The following is a 21,429-nucleotide window of genomic DNA, read 5'->3' on the forward strand; positions in this document are numbered from 1 at the left end:
TTTTATTGGTTTACTATATGATATTCATTATATAGTGTAGTGTATACCCAGTTAATGTTAATAGCTCAGCTTATTGAAGAATATATTGAGTACATTTATTATATTGATGTAATTTAGAATTAGGTTTTTCACATCGCTTTACTGTATGACAGTTGAGTTGTTGCAGCCCCCTTTGGCGTCCATGTACGAGGTGCCTCTGTGGATGTGTAGGCTTTGACTTTAACATAGCCATTTCCGTGACCAGTCACAAGCTAACCCCTCAGCTATTTGATATGTAAACCCCTTTGTCAAGGTGCCTCACTTCTCCCAACCAGCTTAAAAGTCGCTACGAATCTTAACAGCGTTCATTGAAGCTCTGTGGATGTGTAGGCCTTTACTTTAACATCTATTTCTGTGACCAGTCACAAGCTAATCCCTTAGCTATTTCAATGCTAACTTACTAGTTGCCTCTGTGGATGTGTAGGTTTTGACTTTAACATAGCCAATTCCGTGACCAGTCACAAGCTAATCCCTCAGCTATTTGCACTAGCTAATCCCTTAGCTATCTCAATGCTAAATTACTAGTTGCCTCTGTGAATGTGTAGGTTTTGACTTTAACATAGCTATTTCCGTGACCAGTCACAAGCTAATCCCTCAGCTATTTGATATGTAAACCCCTTTGTCAAGGTGCCTCACCTCTCCCAACCAGCTTAATAGTCGCTACGAATTTTAACAGCGTTCATTGAAGCTCTGTGGATGTGTAGGACTTTACTTTAACATCTATTTCTGTGACCAGTCACAAGCTAATCCCTCAGCTATTTGCACAAGCTAATCCCTTAGCTATTTCAATGATAAATTAACAGTTGCCTCTGTGGATGTGTAGGTTTTGACTTTAACATAGCCATTCCTGTGACCAGTCCCAAGCTAATCCCTTAGCTATTTCAATGCTAACTTACTAGTTGCCTCTGTGGATGTGTAGGTTTTGACTTTAACATAGCCAATTCCGTGACCAGTCACAAGCTAATCCCTCAGCTATTTGCACTAGCTAATCCCTTAGCTATCTCAATGCTAAATTACTAGTTGCCTCTGTGAATGTGTAGGTTTTGACTTTAACATAGCTATTTCCGTGACCAGTCACAAGCTAATCCCTCAACTATTGATATGTAAACCCCTTTGTCAAGGTGCCTCACTTCTCCCAACCAGCTTAAAAGTCGCTACGAATATTAACATCGTTCATTGAAGCTCTGTCGTCCCGACAGTTCTGTACCTTTCACCTGAAGACGGCCACTTGCATTGTGGCCGAAACGTCGTGAGAATTTTTATTGTGTTTTTTTATTATTTTATTCTCATTCTACGTCACTTTACCGAAAGAACCAAAGAAGATGAATCCTTGCAGTCACGAAAGCTTCAAATCGAAAAAAAATATTTTATTGTTTCCCTTCTATGTGACTTCACCGAAAGAACCAAGAATATAGTATATGAATAAGATCATTTATTTATTTTGCTAACTTTACAATTAATCGTACATTTTAATTGTACTAGTTTAATGTCTTAAGGTTTAATTTCCAATTCTCTAGGATAAAACAAGTTATTTTGTCAAAAAGAATGACGTTAATTGGCGCATACATTGAAAGTGCAATTTTAAATGAACCGTGTCAGTCTTCAAATACTGTTCTGGTTATTCCCACCTTGTTGGTGTCTCTATTGTCTCCTGCACCCACTAACAACGGAGTTATTGTTGGGGTGGAGAGAAGCACAGCCAGCAGCCAGCCAGGAAACTCGAGACATAGAATATATTAATAGCAGCTTGACTTACACTGCTACAGCAGCGATGTTGTCATGTAACTATTTACATTCTCTGTGTCGCAAACATTAAATGGCAACAATTTTTTTCCGTGGTACGCTGTCCCCACGATTTGAGGACCAATTCTTTAGCGAAGGATTTACTATCAATTGAAGGATGATACAAGTGAAATGTGAAGTGGTAAGATTGATCATAGACAATTGCAAGCCAATCCCAAATTCTGAGTGCGGAGTGACTCGGCAGGGCCGACGGCGTGAGCCTGGCACCTTCGGAGTTGTCACGGACAGGGAGCAATGAGGCCGCGTTACCGGTTGTCTTAGTTTTGGGGAATTCTGTGTCCAGAACTCTGATCCACAGTAACGATGAAACAAACACAATGTAGAAAAAAGGACAGTTGCAACTGTTGCAGGAACTTGAAAGGCATTTTATTACAAAAAACAAACATCGTTTACCATTCACACAAACAGTATAGTATTATAGTAGTTCGAAAATTAGACTGTGGAAAATAGTCATGTGTAATGATGAAAAATACTTGAAGATAACATCATTATCTCATTGCAATATATGAACGTGTAATGGCAAAATAAAACGATGCGATACAATTTGACAATCATTTACAGCGATACACTTAATCCAATGAAGTTGAATGTGAACGCTGAAACACGTAAATATTACTGAACATATCGTGGATAGAAGAAACTGATTTAACAAAATATCCACGCAATTGAAACATCAATAAAGCAGGTTGCTGGAATGTATGCTCCAGGCGCCACTCTACGCGTGAGTGGTGCCAGTGGACTGAGAGGCCGTGCCAGGAGTCGCTGTCGCTGGCTGCTCAATGACCACCACCCTCTCGGCCGCTGCAGGGAGGGCGCGGCGCTGAGCCTTGAACTTCAGCTTCCCGTCTTCAGTCAAGCAGCAGCTCACGCTCTGCGGGTCCACGTCCCTGGGCAGCTGCGTCTCCCTGTGGAACTCCTGGCAGCTGTGGCTGTAGCTGCCGCTGCTGACTTATCCGCTCTTCACCTCGCGCCGTCCGGCCACCACCAGCTTGTCTCCAGACACCTTCACGGCCAGGTCCTGTGGGGAGAAGTCCTGCACGTCCAGGGACGCGACAAACCCACCTCCCTGCTCCTGTGGATCTTCAATCTGGAACCCACTGCTCACGGCCGGCTGCTGCAGCAGTGCGTCTCCGAGGCTGCCCGGAGCCCGCGTGTGGCTGCTGAGCTGATCGACTCCACGGAAGATTCTCTCCATCCTCTCGATCTCGCTCCTCATGTCTCGCTGCAGCTGCAGGAAGAGACTTTCACCGCGGGGGTTCCAGACCGGCCAGCCTGGCCAGACGCTCCTCTCCATCACGTGCATAGCAGGGAAGTAAACACTCAGGGCCATGCTTGTTGATGTGCTTCACAGTGAGACTCGCTTCAGCTTGAGCGCTGCTCCCTCCTCCGCCGATGTTCTGCCAGTGCAGCTACAGGAGCTGCTTTTATAGCCCTGGCAGTAGCTACGAGCAGATGCCAGGGGCAGCCAGAAGCGTCCAGAATTACGCAGCTGCTCCCAGGGCTTCCCTCATCCGCACAGAATCAAGAGCGTGACTCGTGTCTCAGGCTGCAGTTTGTGAGCAGTTTACTGCCATGAAATTCACTCTGCACTGATAATGAATGTAAAACAGAGTGATGCGCTCTTCTATATTTAATTGAAATTACTACACTTTGAAGGGTGATACAAACCGAAACTTAAATTCTCGCTTACACAGCACAATGACATCATCAGCCTTATCAGGAAAGACTGAGTCACACAAAGACAACGAATGTCCCTTACATTTCACTTAATAAAAAACTATCAATTCTGTACAATGGTTATTTTTAAAATACACGTAATGCTATAGTTTGATACTTACACATTGGCAGGGTGAACTAAATGCTATTGTAGTGAACTTGTCATAAACTGCAGCCTGAGACACGAGTCACGCTCTTGATTCTGTGCGGATGGAGGAAGCCCCTGGGAGCAGCTGCGTCATTCTGGACGCTTCTGGCTCCCCCTGGCATCTGCTCGTAGCTACTGCCAGGGCTATAAAAGCAGCTCCTGTAGCTGCACTGGCAGAACATCGGCGGACGAGGGAGCAGCGCTCACAGCTGAAGCGAGCCTCACTGTGAAGCACATCAACAAGCATGGCCCTGAGTGTTTACTTCCCTGCGATGCACGTGATGGAGAGGAGCGTCTGGCCAGGCTGGCCGGTCTGGAACCCCCGCGGTGAAAGTCTCTTCCAGCAGCTGCAGCGAGACATGAGGAGTGAGATCGAGAGAATGGAGAGAATCTTCCGTGGAGTCGATCAGCTCAGCAGCCACACGCGGGCTCCGGGCAGCCTCGGAGACGCACTGCTGCAGCAGGCGGCCGTGAGCAGTGGGTTCCAGATTGAAGATCCACAGGAGCAGGGAGGCGGGTTTGTCGCGTCCCTGGACGTGCAGAACTTCTCCCCACAGGACCTGGCCGTGAAGGTGTCTGGAGACAAGCTGGTGGTGGCCGGACGGCGCGAGGTGAAGAGCGGAGAAGTCAGCAGCGGCAGCTACAGCCACAGCTGCCAGGAGTTCCACAGGGAGACGCAGCTGCCCAGGGACGTGGACCCGCAGAGCGTGAGCTGCTGCTTGACTGAAGACGGGAAGCTGAAGTTCAAGGCTCAGCGCCGCGCCTTCCCTGCAGCGGCCGAGAGGGTGGTGGTCAATGAGTAGCCAGCGACAGCGACTCCTGGCACGGCCTCTCAGTCCACTGGCACCACTCACGCGTAGAGTGGCGCCTGGAGCATCCATTCCAGCAACCTGCTTCATTGATGTTTTAATTGTGTGGATACTTTGTTAAATCAGTTTCTTCTATTCACGATATGTTCACTAATATGTAGGTGTTTCAGCGTTTCCAGTTAACTTAATTTGATTATGTGTATCGCTGTACAGGATTGTTAAATTGTTTCACATCGTTTTAATTTGCCATGACACTTTCATATATTGCAATAAGATAATGGTAAATGTTATCTTCAAGATTTTTCATCAAAGCTGCTATAGCCATGTAAGTCATACTGCTATTACAATAATGTATGCCTCGAGTTTCCTTACTGGCTGGGTTTCTCTCCACCACAAAATTAACTCTGTTAGTGGGTTCCAGCTGTTTCCACCGAAACTAACTGGGTAACTGGCTACACGGATTTTTCCGTTTACAGTCACAAATAAACATTACACATACATGCAGGCATCGACTTACGAACCACTCGACTTACGAATTTCCGCACTTAGGAACCAGCTTCCATGAAATGTGTTTTAACATTGAGAATTACAACGCGAACTCGCACTTGCAAACTGAACCGAGGATCTATTTTTTTTCAGCGGAGCGATCCTCCACGAGTTGTGTCATCCTCGCGCTTCCAGTGTTTGTGCTCGTGTGTGCATGCACGCACGTGTGTACATTATTGTGTTCCCACTTACAAACCGTTTGACTCACGAACGGGTCCCAGGAACTAATTGAGTTCATAAGTCGAGGACTGTCGGGATCGTGTATGAAACATAAAATACATACAAATTTATAAAAACATTTTATGTTCAAATACCTTGCGTCCTGATGCTGGCTTGCTTGTCGTAAGGGGCGAAATGAGTCACTACAATTGCACACACACAGACAACAACCGCCACTAAGTGGCTGTGACGTTGCTACGGCACTTGTGCCAGGCTAAGTGCACTTTATGGCCACGTGATCACGGGTCAGATTCAGTTGCCATGGTTTGACAGAGATGAGTGGCAGATGCGTCAGCTGTGCCTCCCCTACTGTGCCAACTTGATGTGTTTTAGCCGCCTAAGGCTCTGCTCCTTGTTGTGAGCGTCTCTCTGCTGCCCTCTGTTGTTGCTGGAGGGCGACTACCTCCAACTGCCCAGTATCGTCCATCATGAGTCTCCTCCACATAGGCCGCGCTTTACACTGCTGGTACCAGTCATTCGCAAGTCAATTCAGTTCCACATCCTCTTGTACCACATCATTTAATCTCTTCTCTAGCCCGTGCCGCGCCTGTTTATCCCCCTTTAATGCAGTGGTTAGGGAGGCGTGGTACATGACCCAGCCAATGTAGCATTACCTGCTGGAGGTGCTTACCGATGGGACTTTGTCCAGATCTGTCAAGGATTGTGAGCTCACACAATCCAGCCTGGTTAAACCCAGGATGGATCGTAGGAAGGCCATCCTGAATGTTTATAACCGGCGAAGATGTTCCATTAGGGGGGTCCACGTTTGGCAAGCATCGAGAAGGAAGGGCATGACCGTGGCCGAGAAGATCCGAAGACTGCTGTGGAGCGACAGATATCAGGTAGCTTTCACACAGCGTTATGCAACCGATGAAAAGATAATGCCGCTCGACTGATTCGGAGTGAGACCTCTTCTGTCAAACCGGAGTTGGTCATAAGCACACTATCCAGATGTGGAAAACTATCCAATTTACAACTGCCCCATCACCAATGGGGAGTTAAGGGGTGGAGGGTTTAATGCAGACATGGGCTGGGCTTTTTAATCCGGCCCCCTGAACGTGTCCAAATATTATTAAATTAAATTTTACCTTTCACCTGTAATGCCCTCATTTCCCCATTAGATGGAGCACTTTGACCGGGAGTGTGGTAATTGGTTTGGGCGCAGGCCTCAGATGTTTTCATGATGTTTGATCAGTCACGTTACGACATGTTTTTGTATTGTTCATGTTCGTGCAATTTGTTAAATTGCCTTGCAAATAAATGCTTTGCTACCTGTTAAAGGCCAAATCCTTTCATGTAATGATTTTTACATGTCATTTATATTAGTTCACACAAACACTCCATCCATCTGTTCCTTGCCCGGCCCCTCTGTCAAATTTTAGAACCCATTGTGGCCCGCGAGTAAAAAAAAATGCCCACCCCTTGTTTAATGGCACAACATAGCGAGGCAGGTGCTTAGTTTTGGTGGGGCTGATGGTTAATGCCCCACCTCTTAGTGCAGGGGAAGGGAACCTTTTTTGTGCCAAGGGCCATTTGGATATTTATAACATCATTCGGGGGCCATACAAAATCATCAACTTAAAAATTTGCCTATTATATTTGGTAAAACATTTAATTAACTCACCCCTAATGCGATGGCTGGAACTGCTTCTCTTTGGTGAGGCGTGTGGAGATTTTAGCTGGCATTGATGATGTTAGCTGGTATTGATGATGTTAGCTGGTATTGATGATGTTGCTACTCGCAACTGCTTTTCCAGGTTTGCTCCAAGATTGATTGAATTTCGAGTCCCGCCTGCGGTTGCCTTGGCAGGGCCAGACCAAATGATTTCGCAGGCCTCATGGCCGGCCGGCCGGACGTTCCCCACCCCTGTCTAGTGGCACGCTCCAGGTCTAGATCATTCGCATACGTAACATGGATGACAAATCGGGAGCAAGCTCTCAAGCGCACCCGGGCATCAATCCGCCTCCCATTGTATCTATATCAGATATAGATTGCTCCGGTACGGACATGGAAGGTTTCTCGAACGACGTGGACCAAAAATATTTTAAACAGTGTACGGAGCCAGAGGACATTACTGTCGAACCCCAAGGTTAACGGGGAATAGCTTCGTCTTCCGGCAAAGTAGCTTTACTCGGCCCTGCTCAATATCATGGAAGTCCTTAATTATTGTGAGCAGAGAGTCAGAGACTCCGAAAGCATGAAGAACAACCCAGAGTCCAGACCTATTGATGGTATCATAGGCATTGACCAGGTCAATAAAGCAGAGATGTAAGTCCTGTCGGAATTCAACACTCCTCTGCTGTAGCAAACGGAAGGAAGATGTGGCATCTGTGGCTGCCCTGGCCTGAAACCACAATGGGGCTCCCCAATCCTCTTCTCAGCATGCCTGGCAAGGTGATGTTGAATAATCCTTGCCAGGACTTTTTCCGGCACTCTAACACAGGCACAGACTCTAACCAAAACTATCGAATAATTACACGGTTAATTTAAAATTGCACTTTCAATTAATGTGCCTATTAATGTCATTATTTCGGCAAAAAATGTTTTTATCTTAAACTAGTGCAATGAAAAAAATACCCTTTATTGTAAAATTAGCAAAATAAAGACGATATAATTCCTGTACTGTTTTAGTTTATCTTTCTGAATACACATTTAATGAAAATGTGTTTTAGTGAATGGTTGTTTTTGAAGGTGATATCGTGTAAATGTTTTCCAAAGCTGCTTATGCAGCCGTCACCATCTCCAGCCGTGATTTCTCCACTTCTGTCCGAAGCCATCACCATCTCTTGCGGATTTGCAATGCAAAAATCTGTCTGGCTACTGCCCACCGGTTGATTTATTCGATCCATCTTCGCAGTGGACGCTCTATTGGTTGTGTTCCCTCCTTTAGCTCCCATTCCCACGTTAGTCACGACCACCGGCCGTCATCTCTTCAAGTTGTGTGTCCTGCCTCACCCCACCTTTCTAAACTAAAATTATGCCTTTAATTTGCATATGATGCCCAATTGACGTGTCCGTCTTCCATTCTCAGTTTAATTCCTAGCATGTGCATCTCTATGCTTCCTTGTGCACTTCTCAACATTGGTTCCATTGTCTTCGTCAATGGCCATGTTTGTGATGCATCTGTTGTTGCAGGTCATATCCACTGATTAAAAAACGTTCTGCTTTAGGAAAATGGCTTTGTTACGTTTCATGATTTAAGTTCAGATTCCAATCAGCACTGTGCTCTGCCCTGATACGCCTCTCTTAATAATTTTCATCCCTCTCCCCCTTCAACAACCGCCCCACGTATAAATGCACTTCTATGTTTTCAAGTTGTGTCCCTGTTCTTTTTGTTCATTTTGTTATTCCCCCGCACCTCCAATAAGCATGGTTGCCTGCGTACGGTGCGAAAGAAGTTCAGCATGCAAACATACGCTGCGTTGAAAACTTACTCTACAGCATATTCACACTGGAGACGCAGGAGGGTGCTGCTATGAGATTGCCACATTTTGACTGTAGACAAAGCCTGGACAGATTTCTCAGTCAGCACTCAGTCTAGAATTATCAGAACTACACAGTAAACGACACAATGCGGGTGCTATATCTCGTAAGAATGAATACCCACCACCTAAACACAAATGGTAATTCCTGGACAGGTGACAACTCTAGCCATGCCCATGAAAAAATATATAGTGACTAACTTGGAGACGTAACTTCTTCGAGGCAATTCTTTAATTACACACCGAGCATACTGTTACACACTCTCTGCTGTAATACAACGCTCTGTCCCTCGCTTAAACGCAACTCTGCACTCGTGGCTAGCCTACAACACAACGCTCGCCATCTGACACTGATGGCGCTGAACTAAGACAGGCAACTACTGCTAGCAGCACAATTATCAAGTGGATGACGACAGCGGCGAAGGCGACGATCTTCAACAGCAACGACGACGACGACGGCGATCCCACTCCAAACGATGGCCCTCATCCCCTGCTCGGGGTCCCCTTTAATCCTGTTAGCGTGGCCTCGCTCCACTCCGGCCACGCTCCCCTTCTAGAATCTACTAGCAGGCTCTCGACGTGTCCTACCCGAGATCCTTCTCAGGTCTATTACGTGGTCTGCTGTCAATCAGGGCTGCTTCACTCTGCAGATCCCCTTCCCTGCCAGCAGCCAGCGCTATGCTACGTAGTGACCAATTCTATGTGACTACACATACACAACATCCTGACCATCACTCGCCTATGCGGATGATAAAATATCAAGCATTGGAGATTTAATTCTGATCTACTGTTGTTCGTTTTGATTGATTTTGGCACAGTTTAAAATATATATTTTCATATCAGTACCAGCGGGAAGTACCCAGCGTTTCCCGGGGGAAAAATATATTTACAAACTTGTCTTCTCTTAAAAACATAACATACACAAACACTAAGCTATTGTGCCCTTTGTCCATTTGTCCGTCAACAAAATTATAGGAGGAGCGACACTGGAAAAACGGCGTATTCTATTATTTAATTTATTTTCTGTCAACGTGACTTTACCGAAAGAACCAAAGAGTAATTCCTGCAGTCACGAAAACTTTGAATCTAGTTTTAGCGTGTTAATGTTAAATAAACGTGTTGTCTCCTATAGAAGCCTGAGTCTCCATTTGAGCCCACTACAACTGGTGTTGGAAGTGGCCAAACGTTAGTTAATTAACTATAGATTATGGAGACTAGGCGAACAATACGTACCAGGTCTCCAGATGAAGAGGACGACGACCCACCGGCTCCAGAGATGTCGGCGCAATCCCCCAGCCCCCACTGGGGGCCTGGGGTGTCCACCTCCGGTTCCAAACCGCCCTCCAAATTGCCTTACCTACGAGTCCTACTTGGTACAGGCCGGACCCGCTATTGCCCCCTGTTGGGCCCTGACTGCAGCTACATATTTTCCAGTAGTGGTGGCGGCGTATTACGCCTGACAATTACCCACCACATTAAGAAGCACGATGGTAGCTTGCAGTTGTGTGTCGACTTTAGGAAGCTTCATAAGATATCGGTGGCTGACGCGTATCCTCTCCCTCGGATGGACGATTCCCTGGACGCTCTGGCGGGAGCACAGAACTTCTCCACCCTTGATCTCCTGTCCGGATTTTGGCATTTGCCACTAAATGAGGCCTCTAAACCCAAATGGCTTTTCGAACACCTCAAGGCCTGTTTGAATTAAATCAGCTTCCCATGGGACTCCACGCAGCACCGGCTACGTTCCAATGACTGATGGAGCTGGTGCTGGCTGGACTTCAATGGGACTCATGCTTACAATACCTCGACGATGTCATCGTCTTCAGCCGTACGTTCAAAGAACATCTTGATTGGTTACGCGCTGTCTTTCTTAAAATGCGAGCGGCCCATCTCAAATTCAAGCCGCAGAAGTGTTACCCCCTTGAGAAATCCGTGCAGTATCTCGGTCATATTGTCAGTAAATCGGGCATTGCGATAGATCCCGACAAAACCACGTGTGTTCGGACGTGGCCGACCCCCACGTTGATGATGCAGGTGCAGAGTTTTATTGGTTTTGCGTCTTATTATCGCCGGTTTGTCACTGGGTTCGCTACCTTCGCAAAACCTCTCCACGCCTTGACAGTTATGGGTCAGAGGTTTCATTGGGGGGAGGAGGAAGCCGCATTTGTTGCGCTTCGCAATTCCCCTCCGCTACTCTGACTTTGCCATGCCGTGTGTCCTTGATACTGACGCAACCAACACCAGCATTGGCGCGGTTCTGTCCCAGGTTGTCAACGGGGTGGAGTGTGTTGTTGCATACGGCAGCAGAGTGCTGTCGCCAGCCGAACAGCGTTACTGTGTCACGCGCCGGGAACTATTCAGGTCTCCCGCATTAACGAGTTGATTGCTCTGGACATCCCTGGTTCGGTTCCCATCACCCCTCGTGGGAATAAATATTTGTTGGTTGGCGTCGAATATTTATCGCGCTGGCCGATGGCCTGGCAGCTATGGATGGGAGCCATCCGGTAGTGCCACCTAGGCACATGCCATGGTACAATGGTGATCACACAGGACTTGTAATCAATACAGAGGTACTATGTACAGGGGCGGCAAGCAGCTAAAAAATGGTGCACGTTTATTATAAATACGACATTCTCAAATGGTTTCGAAATTAAGTGTCTTATCAGCAGAATCGTGCAGAGTTTCTGCCGAACATACACAGCATTAGTTCCTAAAACACTTTGGCAGAGTTGGTGTCACTGCCCCGGAAAGGAAAATTAATGGTGATTTTGTGGAAAGTCAGGTGAAATGGGTGGTTGGTCAGACTGACCAGCACCCTGTGCTGTGTGGATCGCTCGTGGTTCTGGCCACCAATCGCCAAGCAAATTTGTTGCAGAGACTTCCACGTGTAGAGTGACTTCAGTTGTGTGCAACCGAGTTGTGCAACTGCTTGCACCGGCTGTGGCCGTGTGCGGAAAGCTAACTCGGGTCAAACCTGGGTTTCGAAGCGCGGTGTAGCGTTAACCATGACACTACCGCTCCCCACAATCACACACACGCGAAGATCGACACCAAATACGTGCTCTGTTGCACCGCACAGCAACTCACACGCACACTGCAGTGTCCAATAACAACACAAATGTATTAATCCTGACAACCACCTGCTCTGCCACTCAAAACAATGTCCATCACATGGCCATCAACGCGACACATATAGTTCATCACGGTCACCCGACCAGCAGGAGTCACGTGTGTGAGCAGTCCGTGAATGTCGCCGGGCTATGGTGATGCAGTGGTGTGGGTTGAACAAGCGGCGGATGATGATGTCTATCGTGGAAATCTGTGGAGCGGCACGGAAAAAAAAGTGGGACGGGTGGCCCAGTGTGGAGCAGGAGCCGCTCGGCTGGGACGAAGGTGGGGAGGAATCCACTGATCCGGTGGAGGCGTGGGGAGGAGGGCGGGACGCCGCGTGAAGCGCGACTCGTGGGAGTGGTGCCAGGCAGAAGGGGCACCTGGGACTCCGTACGCGGGACCCCGGCCGTTGCACCTGGGCTGGGGGGGGATCCACTGCCCTGCAGGTGGAGCGAGGCGGGGGGGAAGGTGCTCTCGGTCTGGGTGGTTGGGACGAATCAATGCGGATGGAGTTGAGGATTCGAGAGGAGGTTTGCGGAGGCGGGGAGGAAGGCGGCTGTTGCGGGACTTGCGGTAACGCTGCCGTGAAGAACAGGGAGCAAAAGACTCGTGTGCCGGGCCCGGTCTGGTATCACGGTGGCGTGGAGGAACCCAGGGCTCTGGTGGAGGTGGAGGCAGGTGGAAAGCAGGGAGCTCCCAATCCTGGGGGTTAGCTTGATTACTCATGGGTGGAGGTGATGGTGCGAGTGGCGGTGGTGGCGATAGTGGCAGTGGAAGCGATGGCAGAAGTGGAGGTTGAGGCAATGGCAGGAGTGAAGGTGGAGTCGATGTCAGCAGTGGGGGTAGAGTTGATATCAGTGGTGGAGGCAATGGCCTGAGTAGAGATGGAGGCGATGGCAGCAGTGGAGTTGAGGATTCGAGAGGAGGTTTGCGGAGGCGGGGAGGAAGGCGGCTGTTGCGGGACTTGCGGTAACGCTGCCGTGAAGAACAGGGAGCAAAAGACTCGTGTGCCGGGCCCGGTCTGGTATCACGGTGGGGTGGAGGTGCCCAGGGCTCTGGTGGAGGTGGAGGCAGGTGGAAAGCAGGGAGCTCCCAATCCTGGGGGTTAGCTTGATTACTCATGGGTGGAGATGATGGTGCGAGTGGCGGTGGTGGCGATAGTGGCAGTGGAGGCGATGGCAGAAGTGAAGGTTGAGGCAATGGCAGGAGTAAAGGTGGAGTCGATGTCAGCAGTGGGGGTAGAGTTGATATCAGTGGTGGAGGCAATGGCCTGAGTAGAGATGGAGGCGATGGCAGCAGTGGAGCCGATGGCCCGATTGGAGGTGTAGGCGATGGCAGCAGTGGGGGCGATGTCCTGAGTAGAGATGGAGGCGATGGCCTGAGTAGAGGTAGAGGCGATGGCCTGAGTAGAGGTGGAGACGATGGCCTGAGTAGAGGTGGAGATGATGGCATAAGTAGAGGTGGAGGCGATGGCCTGAGCAGAGGTGGAGGCGATGGCCTGAGTAGAGGTGGAGGCGATGGCCCGAGTGGAGGTGGAGGCGATGGCCTGAGTAGAGGTGGAGGCGATGGCCTGAGTAGAGGTGGAGGCGATGGCCCGAGTGGAGGTGGAGGCGATGGCCTGAGTAGAGGTGGAGGCGATGGCCCGAGTGGAGGTGGAGAAGATGGCCCGAGTGGAGGTGGCGGCGATGGCCCGAGTGGAGGTGGAGGCGATGGAAGCAGTGGAGGTGGAGTTGATATCAGTGGGGGAGGCGATGGCCTGAGTAGAGATGGAGACGATGGCCTGAGTGGAGGTGGAGGCGATGGCCTGAGTAGAGGTGGAGGCGATGGCCTGAGTAGAGGTGGAGGCGATGGCCCGAGTGGAGGTGGAGGCGATGGCCCGAGTGGAGGTGGAGGCGATGGCCCGAGTGGAGGTGGAGGCGATGGCCCGAGTGGAGGTGGAGGCGATGGCCCGAGTGGAGGTGGAGGCGATGTAAGCAGTGGAGGTGGAGTTGATATCAGTGGGGGAGGCGATGGCCTGAGTAGAGATGGAGGCGATGGCCTGAGTGGAGGTGGAGGCGATGGCAGCGGGGGAGGCGATGGCAGCGGTGGAGGCGATGGCCCGAGTAGAGATGGAGGCAATGGCCCGAGTGGAGGTGGAGGCGATGGCCCCAGTGGGAGCGATGGCCTGAGTGGAGCTGGATTCTTCAGGTGAGAAGCGCAGCTCTGCTTGGTGCCGGGGTTGCTTCCCCTCCCCTGCGCCCGCCGCTTTCGTCTCCGTGCCGCGGCCATATGAGCCCGGGGACTCGGTGCTCGGCCGAGACCTCCACCTTTCTTTCTCTGCAGCGCCCGGGAAATCTTCCTCCTTCCGGTCCTCATCCTCATTCTCATCGCTCTCTGCAAAAGTTACGAAAAACATCAACTGCGTCATTAGCTGAATCTCCCTGCTCCGTGTCTGTGAGTGCGTTGTGACCCTGGGGACAGACTTGCGAGTTTGTTTTTTACGTTTTTGAGCCAGGAGGCCAGGATTGGGAAAAACTTGGGCCACTTTTCATCCAGGCAACTGGAGAGCAGCACAGACTAAGTCTTACTTACCAAACATTTAAACTAACAACAGCATACTCTTTGGTTTCTTTTGGTAAAGTCACGTAGATAGAAAAATAACTAATAAAGTGAAACCTTGGATTGCGAGCATAATTCCTTCTGGAAACGTGCTCTTAATCCAAAGCACTCGTATATCAAAGCGAATTTCCCCCATAAGAAATAATGGAAACTCAGATGATTCGTTCCACAAACCAAAAATACCGTATTCATATAAAAATTTTTAATACAAAATACCTTTTTATATTTTTATTATTTAATATAAAGTAATCAAATTTATTAATTACATTTAATCGTGGCTGGTGTGAGGGAGACGAGATAGAGGATGGTTATTGTGTAGGACGACTTTCACTTGCAGTACATTTACTAAAGAACAGTCACTACACATGGACACAAAATAAAAAAAATGCTTTACGCACACACACGTATTCACAACACTACAGTACTGTAGTAAACAGTAAACACGTAGTCACAACACTATAGTACTGTAGTAAACAGTATACACGTGGTCACAACACTATAGTACTATAGTAAACAAGATAAGTTCGCACGGATGTTGACTATACGAGTGAGGCACACCGACTGAGACCGAGCATGGGAGACGATTACCCACAATCCCGCAGTATACACGTGGTCACAACACTATAGTACTGTAGTAAACAATATACACGTGGTCACAACACTATAGTACTATAGTAAACAGTATACACGTGGTCACAACACTATAGTACTGTAGTAAACAGTATACACGTGGTCACAACACTGTAGTACTGTGGTAAACAGTACACACGTGGTCACAACACTATAGTACTGTAGTAAACAGTATACACGTGGTCACAACACTATAGTATTGTAGTAAACAGTATACACGTGGTCACACCACTATAGTACTGTAGTAAACAGTATACACGTGGTCACAACACTATAGTACTATAGTAAACAGTATACACGTGGTCACAACACTATAGTACTGTAGTAAACAGTATAGACGTGGTCACAACACTATAGTACTGTAGTAAACAGTATACACGTGGTCACAACACTATAGTACTGTAGTAAACAGCATACACGTGGTCACAACACTATAGTACTGTAGTAAACAGTATACACGTGGTCACAACACTATAGTACTATAGTAAACAGTACACACGTGGTCACAACACTATAGTACTATAGTAAACAGTACACACTAGGTCACAACACTATAGTACTGTAGTAAACAGTGTACACGTGGTCACAACACTATAGTACTATAGTAAACCGTATATACGTGGTCACAACACTATAGTACTATAGTAAACAGTATACACGTGGTCACAACAGTATAGTACTGTAGTAAACAGTATACACGTGGTCCCAATACTATAGTACTATAGTAAACAGTATACACGTGGTCACAACACTATAGTACTGTGGTAAACAGTACACACGTGGTCACAACACTATAGTACTGTAGTAAACAGTATACACGTGGTCACAACACTATAGTACTGTAGTAAACAGTATACACGTGGTCACACCACTATAGTACTGTAGTAAACAGTATACACGTGGTCACAACACTATAGTGCTATAGTAAACAGTATACACGTGGTCACAACACCATAGTACTATAGTAAACAGTATACACGTGGTCACAACACTACAGTACTGTAGTAAACAATATACACGTGGTCACAACACTATAGTATTATAGAAAACAGTATACACGTGGTCACAACACTATAGTACTGTAGTAAACAGTATACACGTGGTCACAACACTATAGTACTATAGTAAACAGTATACACGTGGTCACAACACTATAGTACTGTAGTAAACAGTATACACGTGGTCACAACACTATAGTACTGTAGTAAACAGTATACACGTGGTCACAACACTATAGTACTGTAGTAAACAGTATACACGTGGTCACACTATAGTACTATAGTAAACAGTATACACGTGGTCACAACACTATAGTACTGTAGTAAACATTACACACGTGGTCACAACACTATAGTAATGTAGTAAACATTACACACGTGGTCACAACACTATAGTACTGTAGTAAACAGTGTACACGTGGTCACACCACTATAGTACTATAGTAAACAGTACACACGTGGTCACACCACTATAGTACTGTAGTAAACGGTATACATGTGGTCACAACACTATAGTACTATAGTAAACAGTATACACGTGGTCACAACACTATAGTACTATAGTAAACAGTATACACGTGGTCACAACACTATAGTACTATAGTAAACAGTATACACGTGGTCACAACACTATAGTACTGTAGTAAACAGTATACACGTGGTCACAACACTATAGTACTATAGTAAACAGTATACACGTGGTCACACCACTATAGTACTGTAGTAAACAGTATACACGTGGTCACAACACTATAGTGCTATAGTAAACAGTATACACGTGGTCACAACACCATAGTACTATAGTAAACAGTATACACGTGGTCACAACACTATAGTACTGTAGTAAACAATATACACGTGGTTTCAACACTATAGTACTATAGTAAACAGTATACACGTGGTCACAACACTATAGTACTGTAGTAAACAGTATACACGTGGTCACAACACAATAGTACTATAGTTAACAGTATACACGTGGTCACAACACTATAGTACTGTAGTAAACAGTATAGACGTGGTCACAACACTATAGTACTGTAGTAAACAGTATACACGTGGTCACAACACTATAGTACTGTAGTAAACAGTATACACGTGGTCACACTATAGTACTATAGTAAACAGTATACACGTGATCACAACACTATAGTACTGTAGTAAACAGTATACACATGGTCACAACACTATAGTACTGTAGTACACATTACACACGTGGTCACAACACTATAGTACTGTAGTAAACATTACACACGTGGTCACAACACTATAGTACTGTAGTAAACAGTGTACACATGGTCACAACACTATAGTACTATAGTAAACAGTACACACGTGGTCACACCACTACAGTACTGTAGTAAACAGTATACACGTGGTCACAACACTATAGTACTATAGTAAACAGTATACACGTGGTCACAACACTATAGTACTATAGTAAACAGTATACACGTGGTCACAACACTATAGTACTATAGTAAACAGTATACACGTGGTCCCAACACTATAGTACTATAGTAAACAGTATACACGTGGTCACAACACTATAGTACTGTAGTAAACAGTATACACGTGGTCACAACACTATAGTACTGTAGTAAACAGTATACACGTGGTCACACTATAGTACTATAGTAAACAGTATACACGTGGTCACAACACTATAGTACTGTAGTAAACATTACACACGTGGTCACAACACTATAGTAATGTAGTAAACATTACACACGTGGTCACAACACTATAGTACTGTAGTAAACAGTGTACACGTGGTCACACCACTATAGTACTATAGTAAACAGTACACACGTGGTCACACCACTATAGTACTGTAGTAAACGGTATACATGTGGTCACAACACTATAGTACTATAGTAAACAGTATACACGTGGTCACAACACTATAGTACTATAGTAAACAGTATACACGTGGTCACAACACTATAGTACTATAGTAAACAGTATACACGTGGTCACAACACTATAGTACTGTAGTAAACAGTATACACGTGGTCACAACACTATAGTACTATAGTAAACAGTATACACGTGGTCACACCACTATAGTACTGTAGTAAACAGTATACACGTGGTCACAACACTATAGTGCTATAGTAAACAGTATACACGTGGTCACAACACCATAGTACTATAGTAAACAGTATACACGTGGTCACAACACTATAGTACTGTAGTAAACAATATACACGTGGTTTCAACACTATAGTACTATAGTAAACAGTATACACGTGGTCACAACACTATAGTACTGTAGTAAACAGTATACACGTGGTCACAACACAATAGTACTATAGTTAACAGTATACACGTGGTCACAACACTATAGTACTGTAGTAAACAGTATAGACGTGGTCACAACACTATAGTACTGTAGTAAACAGTATACACGTGGTCACAACACTATAGTACTGTAGTAAACAGTATACACGTGGTCACACTATAGTACTATAGTAAACAGTATACACGTGATCACAACACTATAGTACTGTAGTAAACAGTATACACATGGTCACAACACTATAGTACTGTAGTACACATTACACACGTGGTCACAACACTATAGTACTGTAGTAAACATTACACACGTGGTCACAACACTATAGTACTGTAGTAAACAGTGTACACATGGTCACAACACTATAGTACTATAGTAAACAGTACACACGTGGTCACACCACTACAGTACTGTAGTAAACAGTATACACGTGGTCACAACACTATAGTACTATAGTAAACAGTATACACGTGGTCACAACACTATAGTACTATAGTAAACAGTATACACGTGGTCACAACACTATAGTACTATAGTAAACAGTATACACGTGGTCCCAACACTATAGTACTATAGTAAACAGTATACACGTGGTCACAACACTATAGTACTGTAGTAAACAGTATACACGTGGTCCCAACACTATAGTACAATAGTAAACAGTATACACGTGGTCACAACACTACAGTACTATAGTAAACAGTATACACGTGGTCACAACACTATAGTACTGTAGTAAACAGTATACACGTGGTCACAACACTATAGTACTATAGTAAACAGTATACACGTGGTCACAACACTATAGTACTGTAGTAAACAGTATACACGTGGTCCCAACACTATAGTACTATAGTAAACAGTATACACGTGGTCAAAACACTATAGTACTATAATAAACAGTATACACGTGGTCACAACACTATAGTACTATAGTAAACAGTATACACGTGGTCACAACACCATAGTACTGTAGTAAACAGTATACACGTGGTCACAACACAAGCAATCGTCTTCAGGTGAAATAATACAGCAGGCGGACTGCTGAGACAGGAAGAAATGTAGCGAGAGAGCTACTGCAACCAAAGGTTACACTATATACTTTTGTGGTGGGATTTGCAAGTAAATGTAAGATCGCAGAGCAAGCATACCCCGGCTAATCCCTCGGCTATTCCGAGGGGGAGTGGGAGCGGAGGGGCTGCCGTAACGGGCGAGATAGTGGGGGTGAAATTTACAGAGGGTACAAGCTGATAGAAAGAAGATCAAACTCAGCAAACTTAGAAATGTAATGCAACTCATTGAGTCGGCCAACACAACAAATAATACTTTGCCTGGTTGATCACCGTCCTTCTCTGCTTGTGTGTCTCCCTGTTGTGGGGAGCGGTGGTGCAGCTGTTAGCGCTACGCTGCGCTATGAACCTGGCGACCCGGGTTCGATTCCCGCTCACGGCCAACACCAGTGACGATTATCTGAACCGGTCCCGGGCCTCCCCTAGGTCGACTCAGCCTCAAATGAGTACCTGGTGCGGTGTGTAAACATCGCCACTAGGGAGACAAAGGCGGTCGGGCGTGGTGCTGGCCACCCACCCCTTCGTGTACTGTTCCGGCCTTCACAGGTGCTCGCTAACAGCACTTGCCCCTACAGTCTGTTCAGGCTATACGGGGGATCTTTGTGTCTCCCTGTCTGTGTTTGGTCTCTCTCTCTCAAATTTAGTTTCACCTGATGACGACTGCTTGGGTTGCAATCGAAACGTCGTATTCTATTTTTTTAATTTTTTCTACCTGACTTTACCGAAAGACCATTGAGTAACAACAGTGTTTTTAAGAATCACAGCTAAGAGACAAACAACATTATATTTTCTATTAAACATAACATTTTAATAACATGTAAAAAAATACTTTAAATCTCATCACTGCTCCTCATACTCAATCCGTGATCAGTGCCGGATTATCCTCGGAACAAAATAATCATTAGCTGGGGGCCCCGCACTTTCAAGGGCCCCGTGCTAAATGATCTCACGCTATAAATCCCGGTTCAGTGATTCTGTACTTGCTCTATTACTATAGTAAAATTACAATTACTTTACAATGCAAGTTAAAAACTTCGTGTTTTATAATTGTGTTTTTTTATTTATTCTGGGCACCTTTATAATATAAGCTACAGGACCCGCACGAGCTTAATCCGGCACTGTCCGGGATACTGTTCCAGTGCCCAACCAGGCTGTTGAAGACACCGTGAGTGGAGTTGAGGGGGATCGGTGGAGGTGTGAAGGCGGCGAGTGATGCCGACGGGCTGCGAGGGGGTCATCCGAGAGGGTGCCCAGTGGGGAGATGAAGCAATGAAATCGCTCCACGTGCAGGTGCTGGGTGGATTACTGCACAGCGGCATCGTGGGAGGTGGCGACGGGTCGTGTTGGTCTCTACCCACTAGTGGATTGACCATGGCTGATGGTGGTGATGATGATGGATGTTGCTCACTCACTTGGCGACGTATGAAACGCCAGAGATGCACGGCGATGTGCAGGGTGTTCAGCAGCACGGTGGAGCTGATGGCCTCCTTGCAGCCGCTGTACAGCTGACCCACAGCGTGGAGCAGAGCAGGGAGCGCGCTGTCCACTATGGCCTGGCAGCTGCTGCTCAGCTCACCCATAGCCTGCAGGAGGGCAGGGAGCACGCTGTCCACAATGTCCTCACTGTGGCTACTGAACATCGGTCCCCAGGTGGCGACCCCTGCTGGTGGAGAGACGTTCTTCATGAGTCCGGAGTAGTTGATCGTGGTGGTGGTGGTGTTGGAGCCGTTAATGTCCGAACCCCCACGCCGAGATCCTCCGAGGAGCTCCACCATCGGCTGCGTGAGCAGCAGAACCAAAGTGAGGACAGCCGTGAAGATCGCCATGGTGGTGGTGGTGGCGAAGTTCTCTGAAGAACTCGAAGTGGAGGAGCAGCGTGGGGCGAGGTGGTTGCCTCTCCAGGAGCCGACTCCACTCTGACCTCTGCCGTGACGTCACCGGGCCATGACGTCACCGTGAC

General features: G+C 46.7%; 1 protein-coding gene across 1 annotated transcript; it reads right to left on the reverse strand.

Annotated features, from left to right (window-relative positions):
- Window positions 1-11,865: 11,865 nt before the first annotated feature.
- LOC142924243 (uncharacterized) lies at window positions 11,866-21,109 on the reverse strand. Its single transcript, XM_076066229.1, has 3 exons — window positions 21,094-21,109; window positions 20,882-21,040; window positions 11,866-14,247 (listed from the first exon to the last, which is right to left on the reverse strand). The coding sequence occupies exons 1-3, from the start codon at window positions 21,107-21,109 to the stop codon at window positions 12,989-12,991; spliced, it is 1,434 nt and encodes a 477-aa protein (XP_075922344.1). The 3' UTR covers window positions 11,866-12,988.
- Between the last annotated feature and the right edge of the window lie 320 nt (window positions 21,110-21,429).

The sequence above is a fragment of the Petromyzon marinus genome, chromosome 11 (assembly GCF_048934315.1).
Source record: "Petromyzon marinus isolate PM22_M1 ecotype Great Lakes invasive population chromosome 11, UKy_Petmar_22M1.pri1.0, whole genome shotgun sequence".
Classification (NCBI taxonomy): domain Eukaryota; kingdom Metazoa; phylum Chordata; class Hyperoartia; order Petromyzontiformes; family Petromyzontidae; genus Petromyzon; species Petromyzon marinus.

Coding starts and splice junctions, on each gene's coding strand:
- LOC142924243 (XM_076066229.1), bottom strand. Junction 14,248..20,881: donor GGCGTTTCATACGTCGCCAA/GTGAGTGAGCAA, acceptor TAACTTTTGCAG/AGAGCGATGAGAATGAGGAT.